Source organism: Cavia porcellus, unplaced genomic scaffold, assembly GCF_034190915.1.
Source record: "Cavia porcellus strain 051 isolate PalLab524CR breed Dunkin Hartley unplaced genomic scaffold, mCavPor4.1 scaffold_1, whole genome shotgun sequence".
In the NCBI taxonomy this organism is placed as follows: Eukaryota; Metazoa; Chordata; class Mammalia; order Rodentia; family Caviidae; genus Cavia; species Cavia porcellus.
In genome coordinates this window covers 124,430,063-124,443,262 of record NW_026947484.1, presented here as the reverse complement: position 1 = coordinate 124,443,262, position 13,200 = coordinate 124,430,063, and the positions used below count along the sequence as shown (strand labels likewise).

The 13,200-nt window shown below is 32.7% G+C and overlaps 2 protein-coding genes across 13 annotated transcripts in view; both read right to left on the bottom strand.

The window, feature by feature from the left end:
• Positions 1-13,200, bottom strand: part of LOC100724066 (pancreatic alpha-amylase) — a 34,942-nt gene that overhangs the window by 8,503 nt on the left and 13,239 nt on the right. For 2 of the 3 annotated variants that reach the window (XM_063255107.1, XM_063255111.1), the window contains 3 exons: positions 1,912-2,125; positions 1,421-1,567; positions 479-676 (listed from right to left, as the gene is read on the bottom strand). In XM_063255107.1, the coding sequence (XP_063111177.1) occupies positions 479-676; positions 1,421-1,567; positions 1,912-2,079 (513 nt within the window). In that variant the 5' untranslated portion in view covers positions 2,080-2,125. Of the gene's footprint in view, positions 1-478; positions 677-1,420; positions 1,568-1,911; positions 2,126-11,907; positions 12,037-13,200 lie in introns of those variants that run through there. The other variant, XM_063255098.1, reaches the window with a different exon arrangement.
• Rnpc3 (RNA binding region (RNP1, RRM) containing 3) overlaps positions 2,079-13,200 on the bottom strand; it is a 50,331-nt gene continuing 39,209 nt past the window's right edge. For 4 of the 10 annotated variants that reach the window (XR_010049345.1, XR_010049346.1, XR_002788956.2 and 1 more), the window contains one exon: positions 2,079-2,125. The gene's annotated coding sequence lies outside the window, so the exon portion shown is untranslated. Of the gene's footprint in view, positions 2,126-3,065; positions 3,108-3,380; positions 3,438-13,200 lie in introns of those variants that run through there. The other 6 variants (XR_010049349.1, XR_010049350.1, XR_010049353.1 and 3 more) reach the window with 3 other exon arrangements.

Below are 13,200 nucleotides of genomic sequence, written 5' to 3'. Positions count from 1 at the left end.
AGAATGTTTTTGTATCTGTCTTTCTTTTTTTATTCTTTTATGCTATGTGTGTGGGCAAACAAACTAGCACTTTCCAGAATAGCAAATAAGTGCTCTTCTCCTTTAGAATATTACAAGTCTTATGCTTAAAGGAAAGTATTTGAATATTTTGTTATTTTTAAACTAGTAAGATTGATAAATAGTTTTCCTAAGGAATCTAAACCAGTATCAGATGACATTCAATCATATCCATGTAAGTTACTAAAGCCCTATATAGTTCTTGGATGACAGAGAATGGGAATGGGGAAAAAAAAAAAGGATTCAAGGTATAGCATGTGTAGATAAAAAATCCCTGTAATGAATAATATGTATACCTGTCAATATGTATATGTGAATTGTAATAATAAATCTACAATAAAATGTCAGATAACACCACAGTTTTTACTATTTTTAAAATTTTAAAAATAAAAGTCATGTGCTATTTTAAAAATAAATTTACCTGAGCAGCATCATTATAGGACTCAATGCCTCCACTCGAAGTTTTACATTTGCCATCATTAAAATCCCAAGCAGAATATGGGACCCCAGAAAACTCCCTATTTTGAGTATTGTAGTAACTTCCACAAATACTGTTTGTTCCTGCACCATTGCCGTCACCACACATGTGATTGATCACAGCATCCACATAAATTCGGACCTGAAAAGCAAATCGACTGCTTCAATTTGACTTCTAGATACTATCAGATATTTGTAAAGTAAAAATATTTCTTTGTAATTTTATAACTATAAGTTCACACAAGATGAAAATGAAGTATGAAAGGATTCCACTGTGAAATAAGGAACTGCATCAATTTTAGCCAGTTGGTCAGTACATATAAATATTTAGAAAAGAGTAAATTTCCATAACCCTGAAGAAATGGGAAAAAATACACTCAGGTGGAATTAAGAATCAATTGAGCCTGAAGACAGTGTTTTTGGACATTTCTGTTGGTCACCAAGAAATAAAAACAGTTAATTCTTTCTTCCTACTGTATTTGTCAAAATTAAATAGCTACTTAATAGCCACAAGAGGATGGAGAAAAATCTTGGAATCACAAGTGAAAGCATAAATCACATATAAAAGCCAGCAATTATTGTAACTGGAATCTCCAATTACTATGCAGAATTATGTTGATAGAAAATGTGTACAGTTATAAGCATTACATTTAAATTTTCTACATTATAAGTAATTTTTATTTATTTCCTCATCTTTATAGTGGTTTACATAAGCAAATTTGCAACCTTTAAGTACAAGGCAACAGTTCATTTTTCACTTAAAAAGATAGGAAGAAAACAATTTTAAAATTTTAATTTCCTAACATTCTGCTCAAAAATAGCAAGCAATGGGGAAAGAAGTTATTTTCTTATATAAAAATTTGAAAATAATTTTGAATTTACTTACTCCAACATTGTTACACCTAGTCACCATGTTTCTGAATTCTGTTTCACCTCCAGATCTTGAGCATATTTTATAACTAACTGGTTGATATCTTTCCCACCAAGGTCTATATGGGTTGTTTACAATAATATTTTCATTGGGGGGAGAAACCTGAAAGAAACAGAATCTTAATAATAACAAAATTATGGCTTTATTTACACTACTGCATGCTATAAAATCTAACTCATAGTTTAAACTATTTATGTAAGTCTTTCTGTACGTAGATACATTGCTGTACGTAGATACATAGCAGCTTGAATATAATAAATACATGTTGGAGTTGTCCTTCTCATATCCTGAAACAAAAATCTTGTCAGCAACACTGTATCTTTTTATTTTCAGAGACAGGGTGTTTTATTGAAGTGAAATATTTTTCCAAATCACCGCATCTAATTGAAATACTATGTAGTATGTGCTCACTACAGTTTGCAGTGCACGCTGAGAGCAATACTTACCTGTACACCTCCAAATCCCTTTGGAGCTAAGTATCGTTCACATTCCTCAGCAATATCGTTCCAGCGCCACTCAAACAGATGAACGATAGACGTGCGTCCCTGCCAAGTATGTGGTGTGTATTGAGCCCAGCAGAGCCCGATGGCGGAAAGTAGCAGAAAGAACCTCATTTTGCTGTGAGGCTGTCAGGGTTCTTTCTACCAATTGTTTATATTTCTGGAAAAGAGAACATTTTACAAGGTAAAATTTAGTACCAGTATAAATTTAGACTACCGACTCTTTATCAACGGAAAATGATCATTGATCATAGTGTTCACTCAAGAGGTGAATAGAACTCACCCAGGAAAAGAATTTAAATAGTCTTTTAGAACTTAGAATTTAAACGGTCTTTTTACTTCAGGAAAAAAATATGAATCTTTTCAAACATATGATACTAGTTACATATTAAAATTCTTCATATATGAATTATCTAATTAGTATTAGATCTTATTTCTAAGTCCTTCAATAATACAAAGGAAATTACAATTAGTGTCAACCGAATTAATAATCAAAATATTGTTTTAACTATCTGTAAATATTTGGGTAGCTCCATTTACAAAAGTAGGCAGAACATTCAATTATTTTTTTCTCCTCTCATCATGTCTTATTTAAATTTATACATTAAAATTTAAATTACTTGAAATATAAATATCCAAGAATTGATGAAATAGGTTTTCCCCTCCTATTCCTCATTAAAACATGTATTTACTACATGACTAGACCACTAGGAATTGGGCTAGACCACTAGTATTTGTGTGTGTGATGATGTTTTCCCCCCATAAGCTATCATTATATCTGATATAACACTGAATATAATAATTTATATTCTCTTTTATCCTCTATTTAGCAAAATTCTACAAAAGGGATTAATATTATAGGTGGAAAAAATCTGTATCCATCCTTTCAGCAAGTGTTGAGTTAAGTACTTACTTTTTGGTAAGCACTGTTCTAAAAGAACGTGTATTTTAGTAGAAAAAAAAAGAAAGCATTCATGTGAACAGAATAGTAAGAGTAATGATGCAGGACACAGAATCTTCCAACTTTGAGATAATAGAAATGAAAATGTGCCAGTAAGTATTAGCATGCAGGCAAAACTTTATTTGGGATGATGACGTACCTGAAACAGAAAATGGCAGAACTGATACAAAATCAAGTTGGCCTGTTAACAAGGAAAGGACCAAGATTTTTGTTGGGTTTCTAGGGTTGGGTAAAGTCAATTAATTTCCTACTTGTCATGAGTGTGATATTTTCACAAGGAATGACTTCCTCATAAAACACATAGATCAGTAGTCATATGCTTGAAGATGTTACGATGACTGAATGCAGTACATCTTGTCCTGTGTTTCAGTTGATCTTTATTATAACACTTGAAGAAATACATACAATACTTTAAAATGGGTAAATGGACTGTGTGAAGACCCTAGAAAAGTACCTTTGTCTCCATGGTGGTCTCTCTCATTTCCCTCTAAAAGATTTTATTCTCTATATCCTTAAGAGAAAAAAGAGATTTTTTATTACTGCTTTCTGTTAAGATAAGGACACTGACCCTGCCTAACCTTGGTGGTTATAAAAATGTCTCCTGTCTTAGGGCATGGTGCTAAGAAAACTGCCCGTCTTGATGGGTTGAAATTTATGAACATTAGTTTGATTTGGAATTGCTGAAGTTTGGAAGGCACAAATTTTACAAAGATATTAAAATAAGTTGGGGCAAATAATTAGAAGTAGAGTAATAGTAAGTAAAGCCCCAAAGTGTTAGAATGCAGGCAAGATTAGCTAACTTTTGGCGTAAACTTGTCATAAATTGTCTCCACTTCAGAATACACATCTCTAAACCTATAATCTTCTTATATCACCTTTTATTTACTGGTTTTTCTTTGCATTAACATTTTTAAATTTGCAATTTGAAACATTCTTCATAAAATTCTCCTTTTATACAAATTCTTCACAAAATTTCTCCTTTTAGACAAATTGTTCTTTCTAAGACTAAATATCCTTATTTTAATAATTTTGTATGTAGAACTGTATATATATTAAAATTATTTACAAGTTAGTTATTTTATGTCTTATGACTTTTAAACATTAATCACAATGATATTTGCTTAATTAACTTTCAGTAGTTGTTTTTATATTATCCATTAAAGCCAAACTATTAGGGAATTATTGTTAACACTTGAATCTTTCTTTGCCAAATAAAGCCCTAAAAGTTGCCACACTTGAAAGATAAAAGGGAATGGCCATTGTGCCTTACACTACTTTTGTTTTATTTTTATGTCAATCAGTTTTGAACTCAGGGCCTTCACACTGAGGCATATCCCATCATTTTTTATTTTTTGAGACATGGTCTTGCAAAGTTACTAAGTTGCCCAGTCTGGACTTGCACGTATATGTATTTCTACTGCTTCAACTTCACAGTGTGTTAGAATTCCAGGTGTGCATCACTGTGCCTGCCTTGTTAGTTAAATTTTTGACAAAGATAACTATTATCCTGATTAGCTAGCAACTTAGGTGAAACACAATTCTAGCAAAGGTAAGACAGTTTTACTTGTATCTTACAGATTAAAGTTAATTTGTGAAAGTTTTACCTATATCATGCAAGCAAAAAACCATTTGGACTCATAATTTCAGTGGTTATTCATCTGTCAGTTAATGAGTAGAATTTCTCAGTGGATTTTGTTTGGTAAACAAATATAATAGATATGCAAAAGTAGCACACTGAAACATGTTAGATCAAATAACCTTACATTACCAAATTTTAAGCCTTTTTTTGTTGGTATTCAGGTTTGAACCCAGCTTCTTTATGTTGAGTTACATTTGCAGTCCATGTATTTAGTTACTTTTTCTTTTTTTTTTTTTTTTTTGAGGCAGGTTCTGGCTAACTTTCCTAGACTTGGCTCAGTCTCTGAGATTTTATTTGCAAGTCTTATCTAAGTCTTGATCTGGTTTTACAGAGTAACATGTTTATTTTTATAAAGCTTCTTTTGTTTTGTTTTTTCTCCTTTACTCTCAAGTTTGGTTGAGTTGCTCTCCGATACCTATACAATCATATTTTTTGTTTATTTTTGGTTTTATATTTTAGTAAATACAGTAGAAAAAACAACTAAAAGCCTCCATATATTACTGTATAATTGAAGTAAAAAACTATTTTGAAATTGCTAACAAGAATACTCTAAATTAGGCATGCTAATCAGCCACAGAATTAAAAGCCATGGCATTGAACAAGAGCTTCTATTCAGTTACAGCATCTACTTTGTGGAGGGCAGGGGCAAGTTATGAGCTGTTGTCAAGGGCCAATGCAAAACAGCACAAGTTTCACAATGCAGACCATTAATAAGCAAAATCTTATAAAGCATCCCTTTTTGTCCATACAGGCAGAAACATAGACCAGAACATAGCAATGAAGAAATAATTATGAGATGAAGAAAAATGAAGAAATGAATATGGGAAACATAGGTCTAAACAGAAATTTTAATGTCTACAAGTCCAGTTAGCAGAACCTCACCCAGTAAAAGCTTAAGGTGTATTTCTACCTGTTCTGTATACTTAAATGGGACATTAAGATATTTTGAAAGATGAAAACAAGAACTAACATGGAGACACAAATGCAAGCCAGAGTGAGAGAGGGGAAAGGAAGAAGGACAAAAAGAATAAAGCATAATCAATTAGGTGACTTCTGCTGTTTTGTGTGGCAAAAGACTTGAGAACCTCTTTCACATGGACTACTAGATAGGGGACTCAAATAGCCACTGGTAGACTTCAAATAAGATTGATCCCTGACCCTGATCTTTAAATGTCTCGCTGAACCCAGACGATAGGGGGTATAACTATGAAGATGTCATTGCAACAAGGCTTTCTGGTTCCCCAAATCAAACAGGGAATGAAAAATGCAGAAGAGAAAGGAGGAAAAGGAAAAGATCTTAGTGAAAGGTAAACCAGTGGGTTGACAGGCAGTAAGAGTCTAAAAATTACATTAAGTCCTAGGGATGCCATCAACCACTACCTGATTGCTACTTGGTTCTATGTGGATCAAGGAATTCCCAGGTGAGTTGTGGTAGGTAGGAAGGCCTAGTTTATGTTTTGTAATCTTTGGAAATGAAGGATATAAAAGAGAAAGAGAGAAGAAAAAAGTAAGTGCAAGAAAATAGGAGGAAATGGAGCATTGCCTACAGGTTAGGAGAAGCAAGTAGAATGTGGAATACACAGAATTGTATTCTGGACAAAGAAGATCTAGGAAACTGAGACTCACTCACTGATGTCCTGCTCAGAGGTCCCAAACCCAGTATGTCTCACCCTGAGCTTGTCTCACACTGTTTTGGCAGAGTCACAGAGTGATGCTGGACACAGATCTTCAGAGCTGGTGACGACCAAGCCAAAGAGTATAGGTATGCAGGCAAAAATATGGAGACAACACTGATATAAAAATCAGGCTGCTCTGTTAACAATGAAAAAGACACGGTTTTTATTGACTTACTGAGGATGGGGAGGACCTGGTAATATTCCACAAGTCTTGAGTGAAATATTTTCACAAGGAATTCCTTCCTTATGAACGATATGGTTCAATGCTCATTTAGTTTATTCTGCGAGACACTATGGAAACAATATCCTGACTCTTGCAGTGAACCTGGTCAATCAGACCTTATGATTATATAATTTGAAGAGTTGGAGAGTAGGAAGAAATGTATACCACATTTCTGAAGGATAATAGGCCATGAGGTGTGCCCTAGAAGTGCACTTCCTCTTGTCCTCATGGTGGTCCTGAGTGTCTCGGTAAAAACAGTGAAGATAACTTCAGATACAAACAAGAACAAGAATCAATAAAATAGAAAGTGACTTCACAACCAGAATATTTCAGACTTGATAGTCAAAAAGTATCACTGAATTACTAAAAGTAACCAGATATTTGCAGATCAGATCAAAGTTGTGAGATAGAAGGAGGAAAAGTAACAGTTGAAAAAGTTAAGAAAACTTAAGAAACAACTTTTTTAAGTCAGAAGGGCTAAAGCATGTGTGTTAAATAGCAAGGCAAAATGACACCAAATAGGCAGGTCAGACTGTGTAGTATAAAATATGAAGAGGGCCACTAATGCTATAAGAAGGGCAAATGAAAAACTATGCCATGCTTTAAAAGAAAAGCACTCTTGCCTCTGAAAAGAAATAAGATTGCAGGAACATAAGAGTAGGAAAAGTAAATCTGTTCTAAGAGTTTTTTTTTGCAATCCAGGAAACAGGTGATGAGCTTGTCCTAGGGAATCTAATGGCTATCATCCATAAGTCAACCAATAACAAATGCTGGAGGGACTGTGGGGGAAAAGGAACACTTCTCCCGTTTTGGTGGGAGTGCAGACTGGTGCAACCACTGTGAAAATCAGTGAGGAGACTCCTTAAAAATCTAGGACTAGAAGTACCATGAAAGAGTTTTTCCCTTCTGCGTATTTTCCCAGAATTAAAACCGTCGTACCAAAGCAATATATGTACACTCATGTTTATAGCACATTATTTGTAATAGCTAAATCTTGTAAACAGCCCAAGTGTCTGTCAATTGAGGAATAGAGTAAAAAGTTGTGGGTTTTTTAGGGGGCTGGGAATTTAGCTCAGTAGCATAAGAGCCCTCCTGACAAGCACAAAGTTGTGAGTTTGATCTCCAGTACCAAAAAAAAAAGAAGTCCAGGGCCAGGGATTTAGCTCACTGGCATAAGCACACAGTCATGAGTCTGAACCCTCCAACCAAAAAAAGGCGGGGGGCAGATTATGTCATCAAAAGTTAGGGGTTTTTATACAATGGAGTAATAGCCATAAGGAAGGAAAAATTTGAGACATTTTTAGGTAAATGAATGAACTGTGAGACCATATTCTTAAGTGAAATAAATTTGATGCATGAATATAAATATCACATTTTCTCCCTGGTTAAGGAACTGAAGGAATAAATAAAAACCAAAATATACAATCCATATTGTGAAATAGGAAGCAATTGTTAAAAGGTAAGAGGAACTAAGGCGGGGGATGGGTAACAGAAGGGAAGGAAAAGAAAAAAATGGTGAAGGATAAAAAGGAAATAAGGCTTTATATATAGGAAGGGGAAAAGGGTTTGAAGGGAGAGGGGATTGGGAAAAAGAGGGGAATCAAATTATATCCCATACAGGTACAAATTCCTTATGATGAATGTTATCATTACTCGTATCTGAATTATACCAATAATATAATTTTTACAAAAAGATTTGTTTTAAAGGTGTAGTGATAATACATTTATAGGTAAATTAGAGCTGAAGAATAAATAAAAAGAAATAATAAAAATACAGACATTTCTTGGTGATATAATTTATTAAGGTGAGTGGAACTAAGGAAGTATCAGCTCTGGGGAAGGATATCAAGAGTACAATGAACCCTAATTATCCTCCTAGTATACAATGCTCTTCTTTGATCCTACCACTAGCTAATGACATGAACACTAACCATCACAAAATAAGAAATTCCTCATGTTTTTCATGCAATTTCATAGCTTTGCTGTTTTCCAATTAATTTTCTTCTTCCTATGATCCTCTTCTACAATACTAGTGGATATGATATACACTCAGTTGAAGTAACATCTTTATGAATCCTACCTTTATATTCCCAGGCATGATTAATAACTCTCCTACTCTGAGACCTTATTGGATTATATGACATTATTAAGTCATATTTGATTGATATGTAAATATGCTATAATTATTTACATGTTCATTCTGAATCAAGTTTCTTATACATAGATTTGATATATGACATTCCTAGAACCTAGCTAATGATGAATAAATACATCTTATATGTCAGCAAATAGCTATAAACATACAAACTAAGTATGATGCACTGTGCAGGACATTGGCATAACATGGTTTATATCTTCATTTTTTAAAATGAAGGAGATTGATGTCAGAAATTGTGTGATATACTCAATTTTAATCTTACCAAAACTCTTATCTATGAAAAACTAAGGGCCAGAGAAACTGAGCAAATTGTCCAAGGTTATGTAGTAGGTGACAAGAGTACAAGCTCTTAATAGTTCTGACTACAAATAATGTTCTCTACATTATACTGCCCATTCTCCTGTAATTATTAAAAGAAATGATAGCATTTGTGAAGATATTAAGCTATATAAAATTTATTATTACCATTAATTTCTTCAATTTATTTTTTGCTTCTTTAAAAATGGTCATTAAAAATGTTAAATTGAATTCATAGTTTACATTCCATTTTTTACTGCTGTTCTAGAGATTCTATTGTGTCTGAGAAGGGACACATCCACATACAGAAACAATGATAAAATGAAGGCTATGATCAATGTTTAAGCGAATTACAAAGTGTCTTAGGACTTTATTGACCCAAAAGGTCTTTGACATACAAGGATGGGGAAGATAACGTTAGAGAATAAGGTTATCGTTTTGTTTTGGTACCGAGGATCAAGCTTGTAACTTCACTCTTGCCAGGCAGGCACTTTGCTGCTGAGCTAAATCCCCAGCCCCAATAAAGCTGATCTTAATGAAAACAGGTAAGACAAGTTTTTTAAAATAGAAAACAGAATTATGTATCAAATGTGAAAATGAGAGCATGGCAGGATGTCAATGTAGTATTTTACAACAAAAAGCTAGGTATAACCGAGTTATACATGTCAAGGCAGGAAACCTGTATTGAGGAGAGAATTAAACAAACTTCTCAGTTTTACAAAGCCATTGTGTGTCTTAAACAAGGAGCAGGAAGGAGAGGATAAGGAGGTATTTCATTATTAGAGAAAGGTTTCAAAAATAAATTGAAAAGGAAATTTTGTAAGGCATACAATCGACTAACTGGATATGGTTGAGAATTAGAATCAGAATAGGACAGGAGTGATGAAAATCATTCAGACTCCACATTCTATTCAAGGTTCCAAATGCTAAAACACAGTGGGTTAGAATTAAGAAGTCTCCCTTCCTGCTCTCCTTTCCTCCTTCACTCTCCCTCTTTTCTCACTTCCCCATTTTATCTCTCCTTTTCCTCTCTGTATCTATGTCTCTGTCTCTGTCCATCTGTCTGTCTGTCCCTTTTCTCCACCCATTCTGTCTCTTTCTAAAGGGTTTATGGACTCATACTGGTTTTGAAATCAACATTGCCTTATCAGTCAACTCTGAAATGTTTTTTAATAACAAATCATTGTTTTTCATAGGGTATTTAGGACATTATTAAAATAAATATGAAATAATTTATAGACAATATTTGGAGAATTTTATTTGCACCTCAGAATAGGTGTAAATATGTAAAGATTTAATGTGATTTTCCTAAGATAAGGTATTATCATACATTTTTCTCATTTAATCTAAATTTATACCTCAAACAAGCAATTTGAAGAATTACAGATCCCTCAAGAAACACACTGAAACAACTACAATATCTTTATATCTTGTAGAGTAAAGCTGCAAAACATCGTTGAGATTAAAAAAAAACACAAAAATACAGAGTTGAAATAGTTTTTGTGTCTACTTCTTCGAATAGGTATCTTGAAAGAATTATCCTCGGAGAACTATTGTAGTTATTACAAAGTTCTGTTATCTCTATCTCTTACTTTGCTCTGCAAAGAGAAATTTTTCCTCTTTTGTAAAGCCTTGTGGCTTCTATAATGTGCAAAATGAAGTAGTTTTGGAATTTCATAACTATGAAATAAGACTAAGGCTTAGTGGTAATTTGTATGTGACTAGTGGGTTCATCCTCATATCTCCAATGTGAACACACAAACACAAACACACAAACATGGGGATATAGTAACATTTTAATATTAAAGGATTATTCTTTGAGGATTATTTATAAAGTACCAATAAAACATATCCAATATTTATGCAATACAGTGTGGTATTTCAATTTATGTACACAATTTGTATTGATCAACATAGCATATTTAGTATGGTCATATCTTTGTCATTACATTGTGTTTGGAACTTCCTTGGGTTATCATACACTAGTTACCCATGTTAACAAAAAGATTTTAAAGTTTAAAAAGACTGAAATGCTACTTTGATTTGATCATTACATACTGTATACACAAATCAAATTATTATATACCTCATAAATAAGTCCAATTAAAATATATGAAACATAAATTTAAAAATAATATCCAATGTTAATAAGAAAATCCTATCTTAAAATCACCCAAATGTCAGAAGTACTTTTTCCAATCATTATTTAAGAGGTATTCATTATTTTCTTTAATGTCCTTAGTATAAATAACATTATAGGGAAAGGACTCTAGCGTAAACTAGGTATTTCTCTCAACACATTGAATTTTAATGACGTTGAGTTGTTTAACTTAAACTCTGATTAAATCATACTAATGATAGAATTACATAAATTGAAGAGTGCTATTAAAATGTTAAGCAAAAACCAATAATCTCCAAGAAACTTGTATCTGTCTATGTAGTTTCTTATCTACCTATATAAATATGAATTACAAAACTGTTGCTCTCTATTGGAAGTTGTCTCACATTTTTGCCAGATGCTAAAGATTATTCATTATACAAATGAATCAACATTGATCCAGAAAGGTCAAATTTTCTCACTTATCATTTATAGGTGGAGGTTTCATATTTAAATAACTTTATAGTAAATTTAAAATAAATATCATTAAAATTTTTAATGATACATGAATGCTGTTTTATCATTTACATTTATCTTCAACTAAAATTTAATTATTTTCAGTTTTTAACCTTCTAAAGCACAAGGTAACAATATTATATTTTTTTGGTAACAATATCATTGTATTATAAAACTTTTTCAAATTAGAGATTGCTTTTACTGAAAAAAGTCATAATTCTCCAGTTTTACACTGGATTATAGACAATTTTCTTAAAACAGTAAACCTTCATTCGGCAGCTTTTCCCTCTCTCCCCACCCCATGAAATAAAAAGAAAACTAAACTTAGAATAAGTTACTTTGAAGGTCAGAGAAAGATAATCAAGTTTGCTTACCAGAACGCTGAAATAAGAGAATTATTTTAAAGTCAAGGTCCTGTGACATTTCCAATATAAATAGTACATTTTGTGCTGCTGGACACTGAAACATGACCAGTCAACAAAACTGGATTGTGAAACTCCGGATCATATTGAATCACATGACAGAAACCTCTTGTTTCAAGACAAAAAGGGGGAGGAGGTGATACAGCCTATACAAATCCAAAAATAAAAACTTGCCATAGAGTCTTCCTTAAATTAGCTATCTCCCAAACTCGCAGTTCAATGCTTTTTTTCATCATAAAATGACAAAAATCTCACATTTACTATTTTCCTTTCTCTTCCTTTGAGAAAAAAATGCCAGATAGCACTTCCCATGAGCCTACTGGTTGGAGGGCTGAGAATTAAGGGATCCTCCCCTTTGCTAAGAGCAATGAATTAGTTCAGAGGACAAAAGACAGGCTGAGTTGATAGCAACTAAGGTACAAAAGGCTTGTATTGTTTGGTGGACTTTGCAGGCCTGGGGCCTGTGTTGATCTATTGGGAGGATAACAGTGTACAATATAGCAAATGTGAGGAATTTACTTCTGTCTTGTTTTTGAAGTCCAGTATTGTTCCCACTGTTTTGTTTTAGCCCAATTTATTATTTTGATTTATTCAATGTTGTTTTGATTGGTTTTATTGTTTCTTTTGATTTGATTGTGCTATGTCTGATGGAATGGATAACTATTGTGAACATAACAAGAAGTATTGTGGTAGCCATTGTTGATTTCCTATTGTCTTGCTTCAAAGTTCTGTACCAATTTTATTGCTTTGTTTTGATTGGCTTTATTCTGTTTTGTTTTCTTGGGTTTATCATTTTTAAAATAACATAAAATAAAATAAAATAAGGAAACAGAGCCATTGAAAAACTAGATGACATGATATGTCCGTATGAATTATTGAAAATGTTGGAATAAAATACAAATCCCAGTAGTTCAATTCCACAATAAGCTCTTACCTGCAGCTTCCCTTTTGGGAATACTATAAAAATCAAGAGAAATATTATTGGTGAAAATAACTGAGGATATAAAACATTTTTTTTAGCTAATATTGTATTTTGAAAATCGAGGATAAAAAGGTATTCTTAGATTTTTTGTCTTTCATTCTAAATGAAATAACTTTTGTTACTTTTTTTTTCTAATTTCATACACACAGAATACATTGGTTTTTTCACAAATCTTTGGTATTTCTGTCTTCTGTGAAACAGTATATCAATGTCCTGTCAAATTTGCTGTAGGAAGAAACATAAAAGTAATGTTTTACTCCATA